The sequence below is a fragment of the Drosophila sulfurigaster genome, chromosome 2R, assembly GCF_023558435.1.
Source record: "Drosophila sulfurigaster albostrigata strain 15112-1811.04 chromosome 2R, ASM2355843v2, whole genome shotgun sequence".
NCBI classification, from domain to species: domain Eukaryota; kingdom Metazoa; phylum Arthropoda; class Insecta; order Diptera; family Drosophilidae; genus Drosophila; species Drosophila sulfurigaster.
Window position 1 is genome coordinate 15,841,337 of NC_084882.1, and position 25,178 is coordinate 15,866,514.

The following is a 25,178-nucleotide window of genomic DNA, read 5'->3' on the forward strand; positions in this document are numbered from 1 at the left end:
AGCAAGCACCACCACACTGGCGCGTTGTCTTGTTTTAACAGCTGGCTGTTAGTCTTATTGGACAGCTGCGCGAGTGCGGTTGTGAGAGTGCGCTCTTTGCGGTTGAAATCGCGAAAGAAAAAAGAAAACGAAATTAACCAAATTGAATCGAAAGGCGAGGCAAAGGCGAAGCAATTTATCGACAGCCGAACACAAGAATATTATTTATTAGAGTAAAAAGCGACATAAAATTTAGCGAGAAAGATAAACGGCTGTCCCGGCTTCCCCTTGAAAAAATAATCTCTATTGATTTTCGCGACGACAAAAGCAAGCATTTCTAAAGTTTGTCCAATAAGAGCAATATAATCAAAATTCGTCTTGTTGGACAATTTGCGAATTTCCCAGTGGTCGCTACCACAGCACCGACAACAACTATAACAGCAGTAACAGCAGCAACAACAATAATGTAGATAGTGTGCTGCTTTAACTAAGTCGAGTAATAGCGTCGTTAGAGTGCAAACACGATCGAGTGCGCGCGATAAATGCAATAACAAACAACAACACCACATGCAAAAATTCATCACTGCAAGTGAGAGTGTGCGTAAACTTGTGTTTGTGCCTGTGTGTGAGTGTTCAATGTGCTTGTGTGCAAGCGTCTTTTGTATTTGAGAAGATGCAAAAAGCAAAACCAAATATGTGTTCAGCGAATAAAAATTGTCATTGAAAGTTAGCTCTCCTAAAATAAAGAAAAAGAAGCAAATCAACCGGCAGCAGGACAACGGCAAAGCTTTGGGAGTGGCCTTGGACTGCGTTTTAGCCAAAAATTCCAATTGGATTTCGACAACAACAAGACAACACAACAAAAATGTGGATACCATCCAACAACAAATACGGCGTCGGTAAGTAAAACACTGCAACAACAAAAAATTGCGACCCTCCATTTGCTGACTGTGTGCGTGTGAATAAAAGAGTGTGTGTGTGTGAGATTGTCCGTGCATGCGTGTATGTGTGTGTGTATGTACGTGGCTGACTGTCCACATCCCCCGATTTTTGGCCTTAGCCCAACGACACCCCCTTCAGACCCCGGCAGGCTTGTTGTAGGGTGGTTGTGTGGGTGGGGTGGGGAGAGGGGGGCGCTGTGATGCGTCACGTGCGCGGTTACATCGCTTTTGTTATTATTGTTGCTGCCTTTGTAGCGCTGTTGTTGCTGTTATTGTTGTTGCTGTAGTATCCCAACAGCGTTGATTCACCGCTTTTTTCCGCGAAATACCGTGCAGCAGCATCGCAGACAACCACCGCTACCCCCACTCCGCTCCCTCACCCGGAAAGGCGGAAAAGCGATTTTTCTACTTATTTTTATAGCATGCTGTTGTCCGCCCCCCGCTAGCGTCTACTGTTGTCATCATCATCGTCGTCGTCGACGCCGTCGCTGTCGTCTTTGCTACTTTTTCATTCAGAGGCAACTCAAAGAGATTTGTGTTTGTTGTTGCTGCTGCCGCGATTTGATGTGTTTATGTTTTCATTTACCCACCCGCTGCACTCTCCTCTCTCCACTCACCACATTCTCCAGCATCTTTCTCTCGCTCGCTCTCTCGCTCGCTCGCGTTGCCAATTGTGTGCCAGGTGTTGCCAATTTAAATGCCTCTGCAATTACCTGGCAAACACTGGCACTGTTATTGTGGCCGCGACTGTAACAGTGGCGTGCACTAAACTTGTTTTGATAACGCAGAAATAAATGTAGATCGCTGCCATACAAATCTGTATTGTAAGTAAGTTGTTGTCATTATTATTAGTGCTTTTACTGTTGCTGTTGTTGTTGTTGTTATTGTTGCGTTTCTCCGTTGTCCATTTATCTGTGTACATTGTATTTTCACATTATCTGCGCATTCGTCACACTTCTCGCTTGAATGAGAACGCTTAACAAATGACAATTGACTCTCTGAGAAGTGGAGGCTGGTCAGTGGGAGCAGTAGTAGCTTCACTTCCGTCTCCGTCTCCGCCTCCATCTCCGCCTTGTGTCTTCTTGTGTGCCAGATAAGCAATAGTCATCATTTGTTATTGTTGCTCACTGCTTGCGGCTTGCTCCAGTTATCCAGTTTCGATGATTTGCAACATGGCAGGCGGTCAAAGTTTACACAAATCAATCAGTCAGGCATCATCAGTTTGAAGTTGGGTTCATGCTTGGGGTTGATGCTGTTGCTGTTGTTGTTGCTATTTGGGGTCGTGTTAGTCCATTAGCAGTTGTCATTGTCGAGGCAGCAGCAGCAACGCCCTAACCTTGCTCAATTTTCAGTGACAGGGCAGAGCACAGTGATCTCTCTCTTTCGATGAACGCCACGTGCTGGGCAATGACTTCATTAACATCCGCATGCCAGCAACAACAGCAGCAACAGCAACTCGTGCACTCTTTGTCTCCACTCCCCCTTTTTTTATTGTGTGTGTTTTCTGTGCTGGTCGCTCTCAATTACGCAGTTAGTCAACGACAGTTTTTGGTGGTTGCATGCAACTGCTAAAGTTCCTGATGCGGGCAAACAGCAGCAGCCAGAGTACTCAGCGAACTGTTTGTGGCAACTTTTGCCAAAAAATTTCTAGACAGGCCCAGGCCGGATGTTGCTGATGCCTTTTCCAGTGAATTCCGCTTCTTTTTTGAGTTGTTGCTGCTGCTGCTTGTTCGACTAGGGGCGAAAAATTCGTTCGTTTTCAACTTTAATTTAATATTCATTTTATGCATTTGGCCACTGGCAAACTGTGTCTGTGATTGTGTGTGTGAAGCCAGCGCACAAATTTGTGCAGTGTTTCCTTTTTGTTATGCAAACACACACACACACACACACAGACACTCTCGTACGCACACTCATATGCGCATTAAATTGATTCATATCCATTGTTTAATATGCTTGGCGGCAACTTTGTGAGTACGACTTTAACATCGACTTGGGCTTCAGCTTCAGCTTCGACTTCGACTTCGACTTCGGCTTCGGCTTCTACTTCATTGCTGCTCAACGATCCCCAACCCTCGATTTCCATCCGTTCAGTCCCTTCTTCTGTGCTTGTTGCCTTCAATTCGGCAGTTGTACTTCCATAATTCGTCTTTAACGATGTATTTATGATTTGTTGCCCACTATCGTGCGTATACTTAACTACGCACACACACGCACACGCACAAGCACACGCACACATACATAGATATAATTTATTGTACTTCCGATTTGAGTGCATTATCAGTCACTTTAGCCGGATGAGGCACGTTCGTGTTTTTGTGCTCGCATGTAAATGCAGCAAACACCTGAAATGTCTCTCTCTCTGTCTCTGTCTCTGTCTCTCCCCTTTTCATCGATCCCCTTCACTTCAATAGATAAGAGCGAAAGAGGAGATAAGTGCCGAATTGCTAATCGAAAGTAAATATATGAAATACTCGAGTACTTGATTATGTACATAAATAATTAACAAGTGTGTCGTCGCCTAATCAAGAGAAATCTATCAACAATTGCCGCCTATCTCTATTTTCAACATGAATTGAATTGAATATCGAGTGGTGGGTGGTCAATAACATACTACATACATATTCAGGGGACGTCTGTAATCGTATATTTACCTTTATTTATTGTTAACCGCCGCACAGCATAAACAAATGTGCAAATGAGCAAACAATGCGACAAATATTTATATTGCGGTTTCGCTTGATTTTCATATTTTAAATACTGACAGCGTAATATTTAAATACGCAGACAACATTAAATAATAATAACGCAAGGCAAGCTGGAAATCTACTTTAAAGCTTATTTTATTGTGGAAAAAGCGTTAAAACATATATAAGTTTACTATATATAATAAAATATAAATTATTATTATATTTATTTCAGAGTTTAAGGAAAGATCAATCTAGATTTATAGTATTGTAGAATATTGATTTTTCAATATTTCCCTTCTGTGTTTAATTTTGACAGCGTATAATGATGATTCAAGAATTTACTTTCGATTTTGCACGATTGAATCAATCTTTGTAGTTCAATGCATATGCCCCATTTGCATAGAGTATCCAAGCCATGCACATTGCATGTTTCACCAGCATGCTGACACGTCTGCCTTTGTATCTGTATCTGTAACTGAATGCGACTTTTGTGTTCGAGTGTGTATCTGTGAGTATGAAAATATGATGTCAGCTGCAATAATGAAAAGCTGGAGAGAACTTTACAATATTTGCCAATCTCGAGCGAGCGAGAGAACTGCAAATAACAAACTCGCAACTGGTTCGTAAAGTAAAGTACATATTGCGAAAAAAAAACTCCTCTATTATTTAGCTTAATGACAACTGATTGACATTGAGGCCACATTTCCTGCTCTCGCACACAGAAGATGTATAATATCTGAGATTCATTTGGCTGTCGAGCAGCTTTAATCTTGCAGCGAGTTAAATGCGCTATTATTTATGCACATCTTTTAAATGTTGCATAATAAAATTGCACCAAGTGTTGGCACCGACTAATTAAATATTTCTTAGTTGCCAGCTTAGCTCACATTTTACACTTTCTCCAGGGGTCTTTCTGGGGGATTCTCACACGTCGCAGCTTGACCCATTTACAATTTCCCCCTAAACATTGTGTTGGCCCTTCCACACAACACCGTGTTACAATGTATGTGTGTGTGTGGAACAAAGCAATTAATTAATTAATTTCTTGAGCCCCAGGCGCGCTTTAGGGTCAAGTGTGAAGATTCTCCTTTGTGGCTTTGCCAACGCTCCCATTACAATTCCCTTGCCGCAGCAAATTTTTACAGTTCCACAACTGGCAGTTGAAGTTAAGGTATGCCATATATGAGTACTCTAAGTATTGTAGGTTTCGTAATCAGTGGAGAGCATGTGAGTGCAGTTGAATCTAGTTTAGGAAAAGTTCACTTTTGATGTGCTGTCAAATATCCTGGCTAAAAGAAATATAAACATTCTCAGCACGATACAAATAGAAATATTTCATCAAACTTTCTTATTATCTGTAGAACAATGCAAGAATTCAAATAAATTGGATATTAATGTACGGCTGCAAAATTAACAAGTAAGTTAGTTAAAGTCGAGTGTGCTCGACTGTTAGATACCCGCTATCCATTTTGAATAAACGCAAAACAGTGCGGTATTATTCGTAAAACATCCCGAATTAAAATACCGAAAAAATATTGAAGTTTATATATACCATAGAGTACAAAATATACCAGTTTGTCAGCCAAATTTTCCTTGTCAACCAAATTTTCCTTGAATACTGTAGTTATTGTCCGTACAAAATTCTCGAAAATAGCTTCGAAATTGCGCTTGATATTCGATTTGCAGGCGCGGAAGTAAACCTGTCATTAGTTTTAAATAAACTTGATCTGCGTGCAAACAAAAATTATAGCTTCAGTATATACAAAAAGGTTCTATGTTAAAACATACAATAAAATATTTTTCTGAAGTTGAAAGGTTTATATTAAGATAACCCAAATCTCAAGGTGTCTTTTCTTAGTCATAATACGAAATGTAAATAAAAGCAAACAATATTATTGATACAAAATAATTGAGTAGAGACTGTTATTATTATATTATATTAAAAATGTGCAAGATCTCTGGTGATTAATACATTGATTGTTTGTTTGGGTTATCTGAGCTCAAACTATCACACATTTTTTAATTTACAAACACTACAACGCTGAGTTCAGAAATGTGTAAGGCCCCATCAAAATATTATACTATGATTGATGACGTCGAACTAAGCACTGTCTGTTTTTAGTCATCTGTTGAACTGTTCCCATGCAAATTAATCCCCCAATTTAAAGCTTTATATCTTTGCGCAAGATCACATTAAAAGCAATTATTTTTTGGATGTATCTAGAGGTACTTAAATGAAAAGTATTCGTTGCTGAAGAGGGTATCTCGAGGTTGACATAAGGAAGTGCTGAGTTGGGTTCTTGTTTTAATCCATTTGGTGACGTTGCGGCAAATGTGAACAGAATGCCTTTTACTGTTTTGTTATGCTCGTAGTTGTGCCTTGGCTGCATTATTCCAGACACATGGGCACACACATCCTTACTCAACGTATGTGTGAGTGTGTAACTGTAACTGTGTGTGTGTGTGTGTGTATGTGTGTGTGCTTCCTTATGAGCATGTTATGAAGGGGTTCTCAAGCCTTAGTAGTTTATAGCGCTCTCGTTGCGCTAATGCAGCAGCATCTCTTTTATTTAATTTAAAATTATTTTCTGACTGCCTGACTTGGATGTCTTTACAGTCTGTCTTCTCTGGTTGTCTGTCCGACAATGCTTTTGTTTTTGCATCCACTTGGCTTAACGACTTTTTTATTTTATTACGTTTGTTGACATTGTGGACTTGTTGGACTGTCTCTGTCTCTGTTTCTCTGTATCGCTCTGCGTTGCTTTTTCTTTAATTCATTCTCTGTGATGTGCCTTTGAGGGCTTTTTCCACTGAAGCATTTTCTTCTATTTGTATTTGTATTTGTTTTTTGTATTTGCATTAACGTTGGTAAAAGCGCAATTAAAAGGGCAACGTAATTATCTTTTGCCACTTCCTCCCCAGCTGAAGCTGCTGGCGCCAATCAAAACTATTTCACGGAATAAAATATTAAATTTCTGCCTCGTTTCTTAAACAGCAAAAGAGCTAAACAGCTAAAATAATAAGTGCTCATTAGAATTGTGCTCATGCATGGCGCCGGATGGATGGAGGGATATAGCAGGATAGGCTTAGTTAGTGGGCGAGGGGGTGAGAGGGGGACGCAGGACGCGCAGGGCGTTGCCAGCTCGACGCCTGCCTAATGTGACTGACCTAAATAGTGCGACGGTTGGTTGGCACTCAGCCTGCCCCGCCCCAGCCCCCCTTCAATGTGTGTAAATGTGTGTGTGCTCATTTGTTTGAGTGTTTGGGCTTAGCCGAGTTGAAGTGCCTCCAAGCCCCCCTTCCCCGAAAATCCCCACTCCGGCAGGCATTTAAATTATGAAATTTCAGCTATTTAACAGCTTGCAATCCATTTAAATCAGCAGCGGCTTCAGCTGCGTTTGCGAACGCTGCTGCCTCTTGCTACAAATCGTTGTTTGCTGTTCTGTGTCTTGCGACTTGTTGAAGCAAAGAGTCGACGATGAGCAGCAGCAGCAAAAGCAACAGAAGCAGCAGAAGCAGCAGCAAGTAGCAACATCAAAAACAGGAAGCAGTTTGCCCATTTTCATCGCAATGAAGCATTTCATTTGACAGACAGTCAGACACACATATACATCCATATAGATACATACATATTACAAGCATACACATATATGTATATATGTATGTATAGTATATGTACTTTCCCCTTCCCAGTGACGTCTCTTTGCCGCGTTGTCTGCTGTCTGCGTTCTGCGTTTTATTAGCTCCTTTCGTTGATATGCTCATGCCGTGCTCGCTCGTTTGTCTTTCAGCGCAACTCAAACGCAACACACACACGCCCCGCACACACACACACACACATACACACTTTCATACACTTACACTTACACCCTCATGACTGGCTGTGTAGCTGTGTCGTCGCCTCTCGGCGCCGCCAGGGCTCCAGTGCGTGCCTTGCATTTGTAATTGGCAGCCACATTGCGGATTTATACTTCTACTTATCAGCAAAACAGCAAAGCAGAAAAGCAGCAAAGCAGAAGAGGAGCCAGCAGCTCAGCTTCCCCTGGCTGCATCCAGCTAAAGCTACAGCTACAGCTACAGCTCCAGCAATTGGAGCAGTAGCTCTTTATTGTTGCTCGCCAAGTGTTCAATTGCTGGTGTGCCCAAGTGCTTCTCTCCTCTTCCCATTCCCGTTGCCGTTGCCGTTCTTCTTCGTCTCCGCTTGTCTGCACCACCCCAAACATATTTTGTTTCCAAAGCCATTTGCCTATTTATAGTTGAAGTATTTATTGTTGTTGTGCCACTCGTGGCATGCTCAAGTGGCCACTCATGGGGGCACTTTAATTGCTGCTAGTCAGCCGGGCGACCGTGCGGCGTCTTCCCAATCCCAGCCAGATATTCCCCGGCAATGTCATGGCCAAGGCGCAACTGGTTGCAACCGATGCCTCAAACTCAAACTGAAACTCAAGCATTCAATTGTATCTTCCATCTTGGTATCTTGTATTCAGCCATCCATAATTGGCATGGCGATGTGCGCTATGGATTGCCGCTGGATGTGGGCGATTCTGTGGACATTGTGGAGGAGTGCAAGTATTGGTATCGCGGCTCCTGTCCACGCAAATCGCGAGCTGTTGGCCTCTTTCCCAAAACCTACATACACATCAAGGATCTGTCCAAAATCGATCCTGTTGTCGCCGAGTGCACGCAAGTGTTGCGCGAATGGTCTGAGATCTGGAAACGACTCTATGTGGTAAGCTGAAGGCACTTTCAAATGATATTCATTGTTTAATTAAATGCTTATGTTACAGGATCGTGAGGCGTATAAATTTCAGACTCTGCGCAAAGTTATGTTCTCTATACTGGAGAGTCGAAGAGAACTCTTGAGCGCCACTATGACACAAGATCAGACAACTGAGCTGCAAATGGTTGTGGTGTCGAAAATCGATTGGGGAAATCGGTAAGTAACAAATATATATGCTTAAATTCCGCAGTGTAAAGAACAAGAACTAGACTTCAGGGTTGCTTTAACATTGCGACCTCGCAATATTAATATTTATCTTGTGCCCTTTAAAGCAACTTTTTCCGCTCTTTGGAATAGTTCATATAACTTCTGTTCGGTCCGATTTATCAGCAGCACTCTAATCGCTTTTGAATGCTATAATGGGTATTCCAACTTACTATGATATGTAAACTATATACAACACATATAATGAAATATATAATCTGTATTCCAGCATACTATGTAAAGTATGTACAACAAATAAGTATGATAATTCCATAATATTATCACAATCATATTTATTATTTAGTTGAGAAATATTATGAATCATTTCCATATCTCTTGCAAGTGTTTGTAGAAGTCCCGCCATAATTATCTATCCGCAATTTCCGTCTCATGTAAAACTATGGTATGTAATTGATCAGTCTTCCCTCTTATTTCCATTAAAAGATTCGATGATATGAAATAATAATCATATTTCGTATTTATTACAATTTAAAACTTAGATAGTTTGTTTTCTTTTATGTAAAATGTGTTCTTTTCTAGCAATAATCACAATAATTTTGTTATAAACAAAATTGCTTAAAATTACATACATTTGTATACTAAAGTTTAAGACAAAAATAGCGAGAGCATATTATTATTATGTATACTCGTGATCAATCATATAGTATTCATAAATCGATTACTACAGTTACTATAGATGTAAGCATGTCTCTGTGTTTATGTATGAGTAGTACGATATGCAGTAGTAGTAGTTACATATATGTATATAAGTAGATATATTTATTCTTTTTTTGTTTTTTGTTTATATTAAGATCAACGTATCGTGAGCGTGCGTGAGCCCCAAAAAAATGTGTGAGCATAATGATCGTGATAATCGTGACAATCGCGACGCCTCAAAGAGCAAAACTATAGAGCTAGGTGGTAAACTAAAATTGTATATATTTAAATGGCGCATCATTTGTTAACGACGTGTTACTACAAAATCTTCAGTTGTAGTAGCATGTATTGTAGTGTATGTTATGTATATAAGCATATCGGATAATTTACCTTCCACATTCACAATCCAACCTACAAATTGCACGGTCTGCCTGTGTCTCTCCTTCTCTCTCACTCTCTATCTCTCATTCTCTGTGTAAATCTCTCTCATACTTTCACTGACTGTCTTTTATGTGTTCTTGTCTTTTACATTGTGTGGTGTCTTTTATCTTTTTTTTGCCTAGGATGAAAATGTTAACAAATTTGCTTTAAATAGGGAGAAAAAATTTCGCTAAAGAATTTTCGGTGATGTTTTCTTTGTTTTTAGAATTCAAATTTCGTGTTTCACTTGAAAACAGTCTTGGATTATGATGGAAAGCCTAAAAGCCTAGAACGCTGCTAAACATAAAAAAAAACACCTACAAAAACATTCCTCCTAAATCTGGTCACATCCTCTGTATACAAATATTATTGAGAAATCATTGAAATCATTGAATTAGCGCCACATTCGTGTCTATGTTTCGGTCTCCTTGCCGCCGAAACCCTCAACGGGTGGATATATGGGATGGCTGATGGGGTTCATTTCGAGTGTCGAGGGGGCGGAGGGTGTGCGTGAGGCGCCCAGCAATCCGCAGAGTTGTTGCAGCAAATCGCTGTACGATCGTGTGCTGAGATTCTGGCTAAGGAAGTGCAAGATCAAAAAGTCGCCAATCTGCAGAAGAGAAAAACAATTAGTTCAAAGAACTCCTCCATTTTTCATGCTAAGCGAACTCACCTCCAGACGACGAACCAAGCCAGCGATTTCCTTGCGTTGGCCAGAGCGATAAGAGCGTTTGATGATGGTCTCGCGAGTGGTGGGCATCATGATAACCACCAGCGAATAGATCACAGCAACGCCAGAAATGGTGGCCAATATGATAAACCAGAACCTGCACAAGATAATTATACATTAGTAGAGGCTATTATATATGGAGTGAACTGCTTAACTTACCACAGGAAAATGTAGATCTTCTCGTTGAGAATGTTAAGGGCGAGCACACAGAGTGTGTCGTGTGTCTGCAAACTGCCGCTGGGACCAAATTTGTGGAACGTACATTTGGTGAGACGGGGAAAGATCTCAATCATGGGATCGTAGCGAACATCCTGATCCATATTGGAGAACTTGAGCACATCCGTACCATAGGACATGAAAGCACCGCCCAGAAACTTATCCACCATAAAGATATTCACAATCACATTGATAAAGTTAAGGAGTTCGCAGAAGAAATACGCAAACGAGTAGCCATTGTGCGAGTTGAGGCTGTCCATGAAGTATTTGATGATACGATCCTGACGATCCTTCCGATAGTCCTCGGGCACAGTGACCATACCGCGCAGACCGTCGGTTATCATGCGTATCTTGTTGTCCTCCATATTCTTCCAGATCCAATGCGGCACATAGAACATTAGTCCCTAGATTTTCGAAGAGAACATTAAGTTAATTGAGGTTTCATTTATATTTGAAGAAGCTGGCAAAGCTTACCTGGAAGAAAAGCACGAAGGGCACCCACTGATAGTAGCTGTGATAACGCTTTTCCTCGCCATAATCATTGCTGACACCGGGTGCGGCGACGTCTGTTCCAATCCTTCGATGCTGTTGGCCGGGTATCGTGAACGTATACGTAATCCAGCAGAATGTGTTGATCACGTGCATGGGAATAGAGCCATCGTTGATACAGCTGATAGGATCACCTGGAAATAAGGAAAACATTTATTAATATAAAAGCGTAGATAAAAGATATGTGTCAAAGAATATCACTTAAACTGTGATACTAACATAAGTATATAACAAGTAAAATTTCATTTTACTCCCATCATCATATTTTCTCTATCTCATATAATTTACTGTTCATATAGTATATATGTAAAATTTTGCGTAATTTATGCACTGCAGAATGTGACTTGACCCCCGAGGCAGCTGCAGTTGCAGTTGCAGCTGAGTCTAAATCAAATGCACGCGCTGTGCTCGAAATCGGGTTGAGTGCAGTTCTATGTCGTTCATCATGAACGCTAAGTGGCATTAAGGCAATCTCAATCTCTGTGGCGATAGATGAACAAATTGTCTATCTACAGACATGGCTCCATCCATTGTGGGCGCGACGAGTTTTGGGTGTGCCACAAACAGCCCGAGTAGAACTTCGACTTCAACTTCAACTGTTTGTTCTCTCGCTCTTTGCTGTTGTTCTTCTGTGCTTGCGTAAACAACTCGCTTTTATGACGATGGAGTACTGAGCGGAGTGGGGGAAGAAAGGGGCGGGGGGAGTGCCATAGTTTCGTAGAACTCAATTGTCAATATTTATACAAGACCGACTCTGTATACTTTCGGAGCGCTTCTTTAATGCACAAACATTGGTTGCTTTGGCTTTTTGGCCATTAATCAAGTCTCTCTCGCTCTGGAAATCAACTCCATGCTCATTCAGTCTTATCGTGACTGAAAAGCTGGTTTATATTTTTTTCTTTTCTCTCTTTTACTTTTTGGCTATTTAAATCAAGACACGCACCGTCAGCTGTGGCTCAAATGACTCATGCGTTTTGTCTCGTTTTTCAACTGAAATCTGATGAATGTGTCTCACTTTGGTGACTGTGATTGTGACTTGTGATTGAAGGGGGCTATTGAGAAAGCGCAAATCGGTTTCGAAATTCACATGGTTGCAATGTGTGTAGTACTTTATGCTGCACAAGCATATTTATCGCATTTGTTGTCTTATGCAAATGAATATTTGTAGAAATCAAAGGAGTGTCGGTTCATGAACTATTCATTTGCATGCAGTGCACTAATTTCACAAGTTGCACTTCACGTGCTGAGCTAAGCAAGAGGTGTTAAATGGAAGTGCACATACATATGTATATTAAATACTTACCAATCAGATTGTTAGCGGTTACGATAATGCAACAGGTGAAGAGTATGGCTGTTGTAATCCTGTAGTGGCATCGGAATACCATGTTATCGATAACAGCCTTGTCCAGCAGATATCGTATCTTGATGAAGCTGGACACAGCCGAAACCATGCCAAAGACCGCCATGTTGATGCTTCTGCTTCTTCTTCTTCTACTGCTTGCTGTTGTTCTAGTTGTTGTTTTTCGCTAATTGCCTGTTCCGACTAACTAAACTAAACTGTGAGTCAGAGAGAGAGAGAGAGAGGAAGAGTATATTAAGTACATGTGATGATTATGCAATTACATAGAACACAATGTTAACACAGGGAAACTTGAGTATAGCAAACACAATGTAACAAAATCAGTTGAGCGTTTGTTCTAGCGAGTCTTCACTGTTTGACTATGACTTATTTGAGCATGAGTTGTGCGTTATCTGGCACACACACACACACACACTACACTACACACAAGACGTGACATATTTCTAATGATGAGCAACTACACATTTCCGTTGGTTCAGAGTTTTGTTATCATGGCGCAAGCCGCACTTACAATTAAGTAAGTGCTCTCTCGGGGCCAGTGCCGAAACTTCTTTACAAAACGATCTGTCGTTTTCGTTTCGTTTTGGTTCGTTCGTTTGACAATCTAATCTAATCTTTGTCTTTATGCAAACTATAGTATATTGTTCAGACATTTGTAGGTTGAATGGCCTCTCTCTGGAGACCACTCTTGAGTCTTGTTTGGTCTTGTCTTGCCTTGCCTTGCCTCTGAACCAGAACCGGTAAATGAGTTAAAGCTTTTTGTCAACCCACGCATAAATTTCACTTTGCCAATGCTCAGCCCCTTGGGCTACACATACGGGTATATACACTATATAAAGTAGACATGTTTGTATGTATTGCGTACACTTGAAAGTCAAAGCTTTGTATAGTCCTCTCTATATATTCTCGTATTGAATTCGATCAGTGAAGAGATTGAGATCAGGTTCTGTTTGGCTTTTGTTTTCTTTTCGTTTCGTGGTCTTTACCATCAAATTCTTTATCGCTTTTGTTTATATGCAAATTTGTTGTGTTTGTTGTTGCTGCTGCTGATGCTTGTTTCAACTTGTCTCTCTGTGTGTATATTTCATTTCGGCACGCACACTCATACATAGACTAACGCGCACACACTAATAGCTAGAGTCATCTCTGTCGCACTCGCTGCAATTAAAGTCAAAATGTGTCTGCATCTGCGCAGCGGCAAGGCAGCTACTCCTTTTCCAAAATGCAGCAGCTTCTGCCATCAGCACAGTGAGTGCATTGAAAGTTACACACATAATGGTTTATGCCCTGCACACACTCACACATACACAAACACTTATGCTGAGATACAGCCACAGCTCAAACATGGAGAGTGAGAGAGAGCGAGCGAGCGAGAGAGTGCGCGTGAGCAGCACTTCATTTCAACTTCAATTCTTTGCGTTCGCTTCAAACTGCGACTGCGCTGCGACCGCGGCTGCCTTTTTTCTTTTTCAATAAATTTTTCAAAAAACTGGTTTTAAGGTATTTTCTTTTTTTGTTTTCTGAGTTCGTGTGTGTCTGTGTGTGTTCAAGTCAAGAGAGCGGCGAGCGAATAGAGCCACAATATGGTATGAGGATTGGATATGGGGTCGGGAACTGTGTTGCCACTGTTGCGCTTTGCTGCCGTTTTTCTCCTTTTCTTGGCTACCAAGATTAGCAACCTGGCTGCTGCAGCAGCGTTCAGCTTTGGCCAACGCTTTTGGCTCGTCGCACCTCGCGCACTTCGTTCGCGCTCTCTCTCCTACACATTTAAGTGATTCTTTTGCTCCTGCCAATTTGGCATTTCGCATACAAATTTATAGCCACTTTGACACTTTGAAAACTCGTTTTAGTCGTTGTAGCTGCTGCTGCTGCCTGTGTTTGCGGCCCATTAATTTCGCCAGCTTGTTGTCGGTTGGCTTTATTTCAACATTTTATTGTTGTTTTCAAGTTTTACACTTTGTTGCAAATTTTTTTGTTTAAAATGTCCAAGATTTCTATAACACACACACACACACATGAAAAACACGCACACTGTGTCACGTAAGCGACAGTAAAACGCAACTCAGCTGTAGTTGCAGTTGTAGCTGCAGCTGTATTCGTATCTGTATCTCTCTATCTGTAGCTGTAGCTGTAGATGTATAGTTGCATCTGTATCTGTATCTGCACTTGAGTGTGTGAGTCTGTTTTTTAGCAGCACACAAAACTGCAGTTTGGTGTTGTACACTTAGTTTTTGCTGTTGCTGTTGCTATTGCTGTGATTATTACCGTTTTCGACAAATGTGCAGCTGCGCTCAGCGGCGTTCCAAAACCTACTGACTCTGACGCGATCTGCTGCCAAGCTTGGCCATTGCTTCGGCAGAGCGAGAGCGAGTCAGCTAGCGAGAAAGAGCGGGAGCAAGCAATGTAGATACAGCTCTCCATAACTCATATACAACAAACACCCTCTCTCATGCTCTCTCTCTCTCTCTCTCTCTCACTTTTGGGAACCAGTTGGATGATCGCAATCGCAACTGGTTCCGGCTCACGACATGAAATTACGCTCAGATTGCATTCTACCTAGCGAATGTTACCTGGGCGCAGTCCCAACCTTGCTTCCAATGTCTGCTGCATACCACCAAGATTTAACAGGTAGAGAGCAGAGAGCAGAGAGCTGCAAACGCATTGCCATTAGAGCAACAGGCAAATGTTTGATTTACTTGCTTAACCCCAAGCCCATGACAACACAACATATCTGGATCAGAAATAATCTTTTGTTTGGTCTCGCTCCACATTGTCAACGCAGAGAATTTGGATATTTATTGCCTCATAAGAACTTGAATTCATACCAAATGCATACAACTCTATTGCCAGGACGCTGATGCAAGTTTATTGTCTTGAAATGAAATCCAAGTAGGCAACAGGTAGTCCATGATTTCCATTTAAGTAATCTATATAAATTATGTACTTTGAGTGGGTTTTTCCTATGCATAATTTGCTGAGCTACTTAAGAATTCTGTAACTCAATTTGGGATTCTAAAATGGTTAATGAGTACAGTCGAATTGTCGGATAAGCTAAACTATATTTCCCGACTGAGTTAACATAAGGAAATTCGTTTAAATGTACTTTTATGAATAGTTAAGAAGTAGATAGCATTAAAAAAAGTATTTCAATTTAATATATATTAGAGCTTGTCTGTACAGATTTAGATTGTTGGAATTTGCATTTAAATTCGATTACTGCTGTAATGCATTATATGTAAAGTGTGCGCACAATCTCTTAAATTAAGCTGGGATTTGAATAGTAGTCTCTAGGCTGCAACTGAAACGCGTTGCAACGTTTGAAGTGGGTCCAAGCGACGCGTCGCTTTTCAGGGTTAAAGTGTGTCGATGTCGATTGTTGCACCGACCAGAACACACAACACACACAAGGCACACACACACATGCTCATAGATCAATTTGCATATAGAGAACGCGGCAACTTTGGCAAGTTTGTTGCCAAGGCATGCGCCCTGAACTGCAGCTCCAACTTGAAACAGCGACTACAACAACAACGACAACAGCAGCAACTCCTGTTGCGACTTGTTGTCAAGATGACTCAGCCAGGTTAACTTTACTGCTGCAAAGTCTTTGGCTGCGGCATAATGAAATGCCATTTCGAAATGGCTGCTGCTGCTCTTGCTGTTGTAGCTGCTGCATGTCCTGCTCTGTTGTTTGTTTGTTCTTCTCTTTTTGTTGTCTGTTGTTGTTGCTGTTGTGACTGGGGAGAACTGGGAACTGGGAGCTGAGGACTGTGGCCTGCTCGGGTTTCTATAGTCGCTTGAAATGTATCTCACAGCTACACACACCTCTTATAAAGACATTAAATACAAGATATATGGCATGTGTGATTGTGATAAAAATGTATCTGTTGCCGCTGTCGCAGTCGCGCTGCCTCGACCTGCCAGATACAGATACAATACCTTCGACTTGGACGTGTTGCCGTCTGCTGTTTGTGGTTGACAGCGTCGCAGCCGAAGCCACAGCAACGGCAACGACAACAGCAACAGCAATAGCGACAGCAACTGCTTATCGATGTGTAAATAATTAATTTTTTTCTTTTTTTTTTTTGTTCTTTTTCTGTTGCGTTTTGGGTCGTCGTGTTGTTGTGTCGTATCTGCTATCACATCTTTATAGATTTTCAACACTTTCAATGGCAAACAGTTCAAACAAAAAATGTTTGTGAATTTCGTCAGATAAAATTATAAATCACGCTGTCAAGCACACACACACACACTCGTGTTGTGGTAGATACTTTTTTCGTTGGATGGTTGTATGGTTGGTTGGTGCGGCGAGCGCGCGTTTTTCACCTGCTTTGAGCTCGGTCCGGGACTTAATTAAAAACGATTTAAAGGGTTCATTACGAGCATTGCTACCGTGTGTATGTTGTGGCAGCAGCATCCAGCAGCCAACAGCAACAGCAACATCAGCAGCAGCAGCAGCCGGCAGCAAGCGACGGCTTCTGCGCACGCGCGTTCTTCTCATATTTGTATCCATGAGATACATTTTTGTGGCGCAGGCATTTCTTTTGGTCACGTCAACTCCACCAGCTCCCAAGTTGTCCAGTTTAAGGCGTAACAGAGGTGGCTTAACCAACACACACAACTCTTACACACACATTCATATCGATATATAATGAAGAGTGTTCGCTCAGCTCTTGTCTGCTCTTGACCAGTTCCAGTTCCAAAATGGAAACCACATTTGCTTCTCTCAGCTGCTCTCACTCTTAAATGCTCTCTCAGTGAGCTCTCTCGTTGTTGCTCTCACTCTCTCGCTCTCTCGGGCAGCAACAACAACAACGACAAAGCCGTTTAGGCCTCGTTAACAACAAAACGGCTTCTTGAGCTGCTCTGGCCAACGCGTTCCCAAGACGCTTCGTCTATTTGCCATCTCGCTTTCCCACACTCTTGTAACCAGCTGCCATCTCGCTCGCTGCGTAAGCCAGGTAGAAAAACTCAAGCGTAGCCGAGGTAGCAACATCATCGTCGACGGCGACGACGACGGCAATAACGACGTCGGCAACATATTGCTGATGACGTTGGATCGTTTTCGGTGTTCAGTGTTCGGTGCTCGATGCTCGGCTGCCACTGCCAGGTTAACTCAACTCTCGTATGCGCCACCGGAATGCCGTGAACTCATTACCTCTGCGCTTGAGCTTGGGCTTCGCTTACTACCACACTTACAACCGACTCCTCTCTGAGCCAGAAATAAACACAAAACAAAAAGACTGGCAGCAACTTTGTAAGCCAAATTTATGCGTCATATCATGCGGATCCAATGGCAATACTTATGAGAACTTCAACGTTGATTATTACCATGTACATTTCTCACTTTCTCAACGTTTTTGAGCAACTCGCGATAGCATCGAAATTTATAATCACAGTTTTTATTCTGAACTAGAATTCCATTAAAAATTATTCTTGTTTAGATGACAATCTTAATTATGTTTATTTTAATTTTTTTAAGCGTAGCTTGAAATTAGGTATCCTCGCTTTATTTAAATTAATAAGTTATTATAAGAGTTGACATTTTTAAAGTGTCATATTAACAAATGAAAATAATGGTTTATTTAAATTAGTCTTCAACATGTTGCTATAGATTGGGGATCTGAACTATAAACCTAGTTTGTAACTTGTTTGTAGGTACTAGAGCATATATATTTGGTTGGAATGTTGAATTTCTTTAAGTTCAAATGTAAACGAAATGAAAAATTAAAATTAAAATGTCCACATTATAACTATGCTGTTTTAACTCTAATTAAAAATGAGGAATCTAAAAAAAGTTGTTTTAATAAATAAAAATCAATTATCTTTCTAATTCATTAGTTTATAAAAAGTACAAGAATTAATGCTGTGGTAAATCATAAATTTATTTCCAATTTAAATTAAATAAATCTCACAAAATTAGGACTCCCCAGAAATCTATTTTATACAACTACAATTTAAAGCTGTTTAAAATGTCACAACTCCACTCTGCACGGCTATAATCAAGTGATAGCGTCTTGCCGTGGGTACAAGTATATTAATTTCGACTTTATAACCCAAGTTGGCAGTCACTGGCACTCAACAGTATTGTAGTTATAGAATTGAGTTCACTTTTCCCCCTCCACCCGCGTGTCGCCAGTTGGGCAGGTTTCATTGCCCTTCCACATACGCGTTTCTCACGTGTGTTTTTTTTATTTTTGGAATCCCTGTGTGATTAATGATGTGACGCGGGGCGCTGACTGAGCAAATTGAATGAAAGATGTTGGCGCACCACTTGAGACAAAGAGAGACGCTCGACTCCACCAAACTGACAATTAATAACGAATGCGTCAAGTTCATTTAAGCTTCGCTAGTTGCCCAAATAAACGCAGCTGGCTAGCTCCGCTCACTCCACCTTTCACTCCTCCTCCTCCTCTTATGCTGTCTCCCACATTTCCATATTGCATATCAGCACACAGCTTGCTACGTGACTAAGTGGCAAAGTTATTTTAGCTGTTCTCCAATTTATTGCTATCAGCTATCAGCAATTACTCAGCCAAATGATCTTTGATCTTGTTTTGTTTTTTTGCAGCAAACTGGGACTCGATCTGGTGCCACGTGTGGGACCATTGGCCGTCGATCCACATGGCATTGGCATTGTGAAGCTCTACAATGTGCACGTGAGCAGTGCCGACAATGCCAAGGCCTCCTCGGTAAGGCAAACGAGTGACCCATCAATCTCTGGCATAGTTAATCCTTTTTCGTTTTTTACAGAGTCGCGGCACGCTGCGCAGAAAGACGCAGCGCAAGATTCTCAGTCATCATTTATATTTTTGCATGCGTGACTTTGGACATCGCATTGGTGGCGATGATGCCGAGGTCTATTTCTTTCTTTACGACGGCAATCGCATGCGCCCGCTGTCCGAGCGCTTTCTGGTGAAGATCTCCAAGGATGGCTTCTCCAATTACATCGAGAAACTGCACAGCAATTGCTCCGTTTTCACGGATCTTGGTAAGCTCAATACTTCTACCTCTATTTCAATCTGTAAATCAATTTTTCAACAGGCGCCGCTGATCTGCATGAGGAACTGCATCTTGTTGCAGTTGTAATGCGAGTGGGTAAAATCATACAATCCGATTCGATCAAGAAGACTGAGAAGAACAACACCTGCTTGGGTGGCGCCACCTATCGACGTCCTTTTGGAGTTGGCGTTCTCTCGCTGAGCGACATTTGTCAGCTGGACAACAGTCTGGAGCAACAATCCAGCGAGGAGCACGAGTATAGCTTCAAACTGTATCAAAGCGAGGAGAAGGATTTCCATTTGCTGCCAGAACTCATCATTAAGAAATCGAGCGGCAAATTCTCGCCCATACAAACGGGCAATCAAAGCACTCAGGGAATTGTGGTATCGCTCAAGCTGCTGCACGGTGGCTTGGGTCAGGCTCGAGCGGAGCAGCCGCTTCTCTTCCAGGGCACGACGATTACACGCAAAATGGGTTTCCCCGATGTCATCATGCCGGGCGATGTACGCAACGATCTCTTCCTCACGCTGGAACGTGGTGAATTCGAGCGTGGTGGCAAAAACACTGGCAAGAACATTCTGGTCACCGTTGTGGTCTTGGATGTCGCTGGCAATGTGCTCAGCGATTGCCTGTGGGGTGCCTCGGGCATGGATGCGCTGCCTCAGTATCGCTCCATGATACTCTATCATCAGAATGCGCCCAGCTGGAATGAGATGCTGCGCCTCAGTGTGCCCATCGATAAGTTTGCTACCGCCCATGTGCGCTTTGAGTTTCGCCATTGCTCGACACGAGAGAAGTCGGAGCCCAAGCTGTTTGCCTTCAGCTTTGCACGGCTGATGGACACGAGTGGCGCCACTTTGGGCGACGGTCAGCACGAATTGTATGTGTACAAGTGCGAGGATCCCGCCAAGCTACAGGCATCCAGCTATTTGCGGCTGCAGTGCCGTCCGCGAGATGCACAGGCCAAAATGGATTGCAGTGGTTGCTTTAGTCGCAGCTCCAAGGAGGTGTTTGTGCTGCGCTCGCTGCTCTGCTCCACGAAACTGACACAGAATGCGGATCTGCTGTCGCTGCTGCAGTGGCGAGCACATCCCGACACCATACAGGACTCGCTGACGGGCGTGCTGCGTTTGAACGATGAGGAGCTGGTGAAGTTCTTGCAGGATGTGCTCGATGCACTGTTTGCTATGTTCTCCAATGAAGAGGGCAACAGCACCACGCACTCGGGACTGGTCTTCCACGTGCTCGTGAGCATCTTTAGCCTGCTGCAAAGCAACAAGTTCCAGCACTTTCGTCCCGTGATGCACGAATACATTGAGAATCATTTTGCTGCCGCCTTGGTGTACAAAGGACTCATCACATCCGTGGAGCACATGGCCGTGTTTATGACCAAGGCCGAGCATCCGGATCCGTTTCAAAAGTGCTTCGGTTCGCTGGAGTACATCTTCAAGTTGCTAATACAGTCGCGACGTCTGTTTGCACGCGCCACGGGCGGACAGTATGAGGACTCGTTTAGACGGGATCTGCACTCGCTGTTCACGGCTTTGAATGGCATGCTGGCGGTGCCATCGTATGATGTCATTATACCCACACAGGAGGCGCTGCTCAACTCAACGGGCGTGGTGTTGGAGCAGCTAAAGGATACGCTGCCCGCTCCAGAGCTGGGCATGCTGGCGAGGAATATGCTGGATGCCATACCACGCGGTGCACCGAACCGTCTCATTCAGGCCAAGCTGCAGGCGGTCAAGGATCTGGTTTCCGGCGAACTCTTTCACGAGGATGGTAAGCAATTGGTAATCTTTTTTTAATTGTGCCTCACTAATCTTTGCTTTTGCTACGCAGATTCACGCACTGTTGTCTTGTCGGTGGCCTGCAAACATTTGCGCATGCATTTGAGTCGGCGCGACGAGCTGCGTCTCTGCGCCGAGATTCTCTCGGAGATCTTAACCCAACTCTACGAACTGCAGCGTGAGCAACGCGACAAGGTCACGAACACACTGCAGCACGATCTGGACTCGTTATGCAAGAATATTCTGGGCATTTTAATACGCACCATCAGCATCATTATGGAGGGTTCGAATGCGGTGCTGCCTCAATTGGTCGCCTGCCTGTTGGGGCTGCTGCAGCTGCTCGATGAGACGCACTACAAACGCTTCTGGGACGAGTTGACGCCCAACAAGGATCCGCGCGACCTCAAGGATTTCCTCAGCAAGTCGCTGCTCGTCTACGAGGAGCTGCTCACACAGGATTGGCTCGTGTATCCCAATGACTGGTTGGTTATGAAGCTAGCTGCGAATGATGTGCTGCGCAAGTCACTGGAAGAGTTTGCCAAGCCTTTGGTCTATCGTTTCCTTGGACCGCAGGCCTTTGATTCGCAGCTCTGGTGGAGTTACTTCAGCTTAGCCGTCACCTTTCTCACCCAACCCTCGCTGCAGCTCGAGCAGTATAGGGAACCCAAGCGATTGAAAATACTGCATTCGCATGGCGATATGCGTGTCCTGATGGGCTTCCAAATACTCAGCATGTGGTCGCAGCTGGGCGAGCAAAAGCTGCACTTCATACCATCAATGGTTGGGCCATTCCTGGAAGTGACTTTGGTGCCAGAGCCAGCTCTGCGCAAGGCCACGCTCTCCGTCTTCTATGACATGATGCAGTGCGAACAGGTGAGGAAAAACATAAAGCCAAATTCTTTTTATACCCGCTACCCATAGGGTACCTTGTATATTGTGCCGTCTATGGCATAATTTGAATGTGGTACTATATAAATATACCAAATATACAATTTGGTATATTTTTAGTATTTTCGGTGTGAACACACTTGCGATTTTGTCACGGAAAACATCACGCGATTTATCCGCTGCCACTACCGCTGCGATTTATTCCGACGCTGCCGCCGCGATTTATTTGCGCCGCGATTTATTCGCCTTGCGATTTATTCGCCTCGCGATTTATTCGCGCCGTGATTTATTCGCGCCGCTGCCGCCGCGATTATTTCGCGCCGATGCCGCCGCGATTTATTCGCGCCGCTGCGGCCGCTCGCTGCGGCCGCTATTTATTCGAGCACACTCGACTGTAGCTTTCTTACTTGTTATTTTAATTACAATACATTATTAATATAATTTACCAAATTACGTAACAGCAAATTTAAAATTGAGAAAAATATTTTACTTTATCAATAGATTTCTTTTACAATACTACTATTACAACTAATTTATAATTTAGCTAAAAAAAATGCTAATACAGTACGTTTTATTATTATTTTCACAATTCTATTCTTAGGCTGCTCGTGGATCTTTTAGGCTAGTGGAGAGCGAGCTCATTGACAAGCTGGATCTGTTGATCAGTGAGAACAAAGGCGACGACGAGTATCGAGAGCTGTTCAGCACCATGTAAGTAGATTTTGTGCATCGCCATATCTTGTAACATATGTGTATATATATATGTATGTATGTATGATTAAATGTATATAAATGTCTGTATAAATGTCTCACATCACATTCATTGCAATCGCCATCCATAAAAAAGGGAACATCTCAGCTTGGTGTAAGTTCAACTCGCATTTTGCCTTTGTCGTAGAACTGCTTATCTCATGTGCTTGCAGATGAATCCATTTAGATTATCTTCATCAGTTTTTAGTGGATTTTATCATCTGTCTGTCTGTAGTACACAGAATCTGTGCGTTTTCATATTAACTAAACATATACTTACATTACGTATACGTAATAACTAAAAAAGTTCATGAAATGTACCTTCCAATAGAAGTTCACATTTTAATAAATATTACGTATATGTAATGTTGCCGCAAATGTAAAACAGTTGTCATTTTTGAAACACGATGCATATACGTAATTTTTTTAATTAAAGCATTATTTGTTATTTATTATGTATGCGTAATTTTGAAGTAGCATTCACTTTATTAGGAATTTTAAAACGATTTTTTAATATGATACCAATATTTAATTTTATTTTACTGCGGTATATTAGTAATTTAGAAATATCCAAATTGTATTTGTAAATTAAATCTTTAACAAGGAATAATCTGCAAGTATACAACATTCTTCGGATAACCGAAGCTATCCTGCTATTTTCTATTTTCTTTAGTTAATGCCTACGCCTACCAACATCTTGAACTTCCTATTGTTATTCCCATTTTTCTCTCTCATTATTTCTGTAAAATACTTTGCCAAACCCATATACTTTGCTATCGTTTGAAGCTATACTAAATTAGTTCTATGCGAATTCTCAAAACTAGTTTGCTGGAGAAAGTGCAAGTGGAGAATCCCAACTGGAAGGATGCGGGCACAGCTTTCATTGGTTCAGTGACGCGACTTCTTGAGAGACTGCTCGACTATCGCAGTGTCATGCAGGGCGAAGAGAATCGCGATAAACGCATGACGTGCACCGTCAATCTGCTAAACTTCTATAAAAACGAAATTAATCGCAAGGAAATGTATCTAAGGTGAGTTGCAGTTGTACCTAATATCAATAACTAATTAATTACAATATAAATAATTCACAGATACATCTACAAGCTGCACAATCTGCATCTGCAGGCAGAGAACTATACCGAAGCTGGCTACACACTGAAACTGTATGCTTCCATGCTCAGCTGGGATCGTGAGACGCAAAGCTTTGCACCCTTCGACAATGGCGGACAGCCCGAATGGCAACGCAAGGAACGACTCTACCACGAGGTACATTTTATGTCAAATACAATTGCGGAGAAGTTTTTAGTAAAAACTCTTATGCTTGCAGATACTCAAATACTTCGACAAAGGCAAATGCTGGGAGAAGGGCATTCCACTTTGCAAAGAACTGGCGCAGCTCTACGAGACGCGTCGCTTTGACTACAACAAGCTGAGCGATATACTCATACTGGAAGCCAAGTTCTTTCAAAACATATTGACCCAACTGCGCCCAGAGCCAGAATACTTCCGTGTTGGCTTCTATGGCATGGGATTGCCCCTGTTTGTGCGGGTAAGCAAATTCAACTAGAATTTTGCTCTTCATTTTCTAATTTCCTCCGCGTTTACAGAACAAGCAGTTCGTCTACCGTGGCCTGGAGTACGAGAGGATTGGTGCCTTTACGCAGCGCCTGCAAACCGAGTTCCCCAGCGCACAGATACTCGCCAACAATAGTCCACCGGATGCCGCAATTCTGAATGCTCCCGAGCAATACATACAGATCAGCAATGTGCGACCCGTGGGCGATGCGCAGGCTCTCAAGACAGCCATGGTGCCGGTGCCAGAGAAGATAGCGCGCTTCTACGAGGTGAACGATGTGACACGTTTCATCTACGATCGACCCATGTACAAGGGTCCAATCGATAAGGACAACGAGTTCAAATCTCTGTGGATTGAACGCACTACACTGGACATTGCCAGCACGTTGCCAGGCATCTTGCGTTGGTTTGAGGTCAAGCAAAAGTCGGTGCAGGAACTGACACCAGTGGAGTATGCCTGCGAGATTATTAGCAATGCGGGCAAGGAGCTGGCTGACCTGATTGTGCAGTATCGACGCGATCCCAAGCGCAACATAAATCCGTTTTCAATGCGACTACAAGGCACCATCGATGCGAATGTCATGGGCGGCATTAGCAAGTATCAGGAGGCCTTCTTCTCGGAGCATTTTCTCAAGTCACCACAAGGC

The 25,178-nt window shown here is 42.6% G+C and overlaps 2 protein-coding genes across 2 annotated transcripts in view; one reads left to right on the forward strand and one right to left on the reverse strand.

Annotated features, from left to right (window-relative positions):
• The first annotated feature begins 50 nt into the window (after positions 1 to 50).
• Positions 51 to 25,178, forward strand: part of LOC133838806 (dedicator of cytokinesis protein 4) — a 27,114-nt gene continuing 1,986 nt past the window's right edge. The window contains 12 exon segments of the mRNA XM_062270032.1: positions 51 to 878; positions 8,098 to 8,339; positions 8,398 to 8,546; positions 19,098 to 19,218; positions 19,280 to 19,517; positions 19,571 to 21,310; positions 21,371 to 22,191; positions 22,808 to 22,917; positions 23,781 to 23,987; positions 24,048 to 24,222; positions 24,284 to 24,505; positions 24,564 to 25,178. Of these exon segments, the coding sequence (XP_062126016.1) occupies positions 845 to 878; positions 8,098 to 8,339; positions 8,398 to 8,546; positions 19,098 to 19,218; positions 19,280 to 19,517; positions 19,571 to 21,310; positions 21,371 to 22,191; positions 22,808 to 22,917; positions 23,781 to 23,987; positions 24,048 to 24,222; positions 24,284 to 24,505; positions 24,564 to 25,178 (4,674 nt within the window). The 5' untranslated portion in view covers positions 51 to 844.
• Positions 9,055 to 14,943, reverse strand: LOC133838808 (innexin inx3). The gene is made up of 6 exons (XM_062270036.1): positions 14,792 to 14,943; positions 12,470 to 12,723; positions 11,092 to 11,300; positions 10,561 to 11,021; positions 10,345 to 10,498; positions 9,055 to 10,281 (listed from the first exon to the last, which is right to left on the reverse strand). Exons 2-6 carry the CDS (start codon positions 12,630 to 12,632, stop codon positions 10,084 to 10,086), a joined length of 1,185 nt encoding a protein of 394 aa, XP_062126020.1. The 5' UTR covers positions 12,633 to 12,723; positions 14,792 to 14,943; the 3' UTR covers positions 9,055 to 10,083.

Bases quoted from the DNA above. Each gene is read 5' to 3' on its own strand.
- LOC133838808 (XM_062270036.1), bottom strand. From the start codon at position 12,632: ATGGCGGTCTTTGGCATGGTTTCGGCTGTGTCCAGCTTCATCAAGATA. The intron at 10,499-10,560 runs GTAAGTTAAGCA...TATCTTGTGCAG, and splicing joins AAGATCTACATTTTCCTGTG to GTTCTGGTTTATCATATTGG. The intron at 10,282-10,344 runs GTGAGTTCGCTT...TCTCTTCTGCAG, and splicing joins GCTTGGTTCGTCGTCTGGAG to ATTGGCGACTTTTTGATCTT.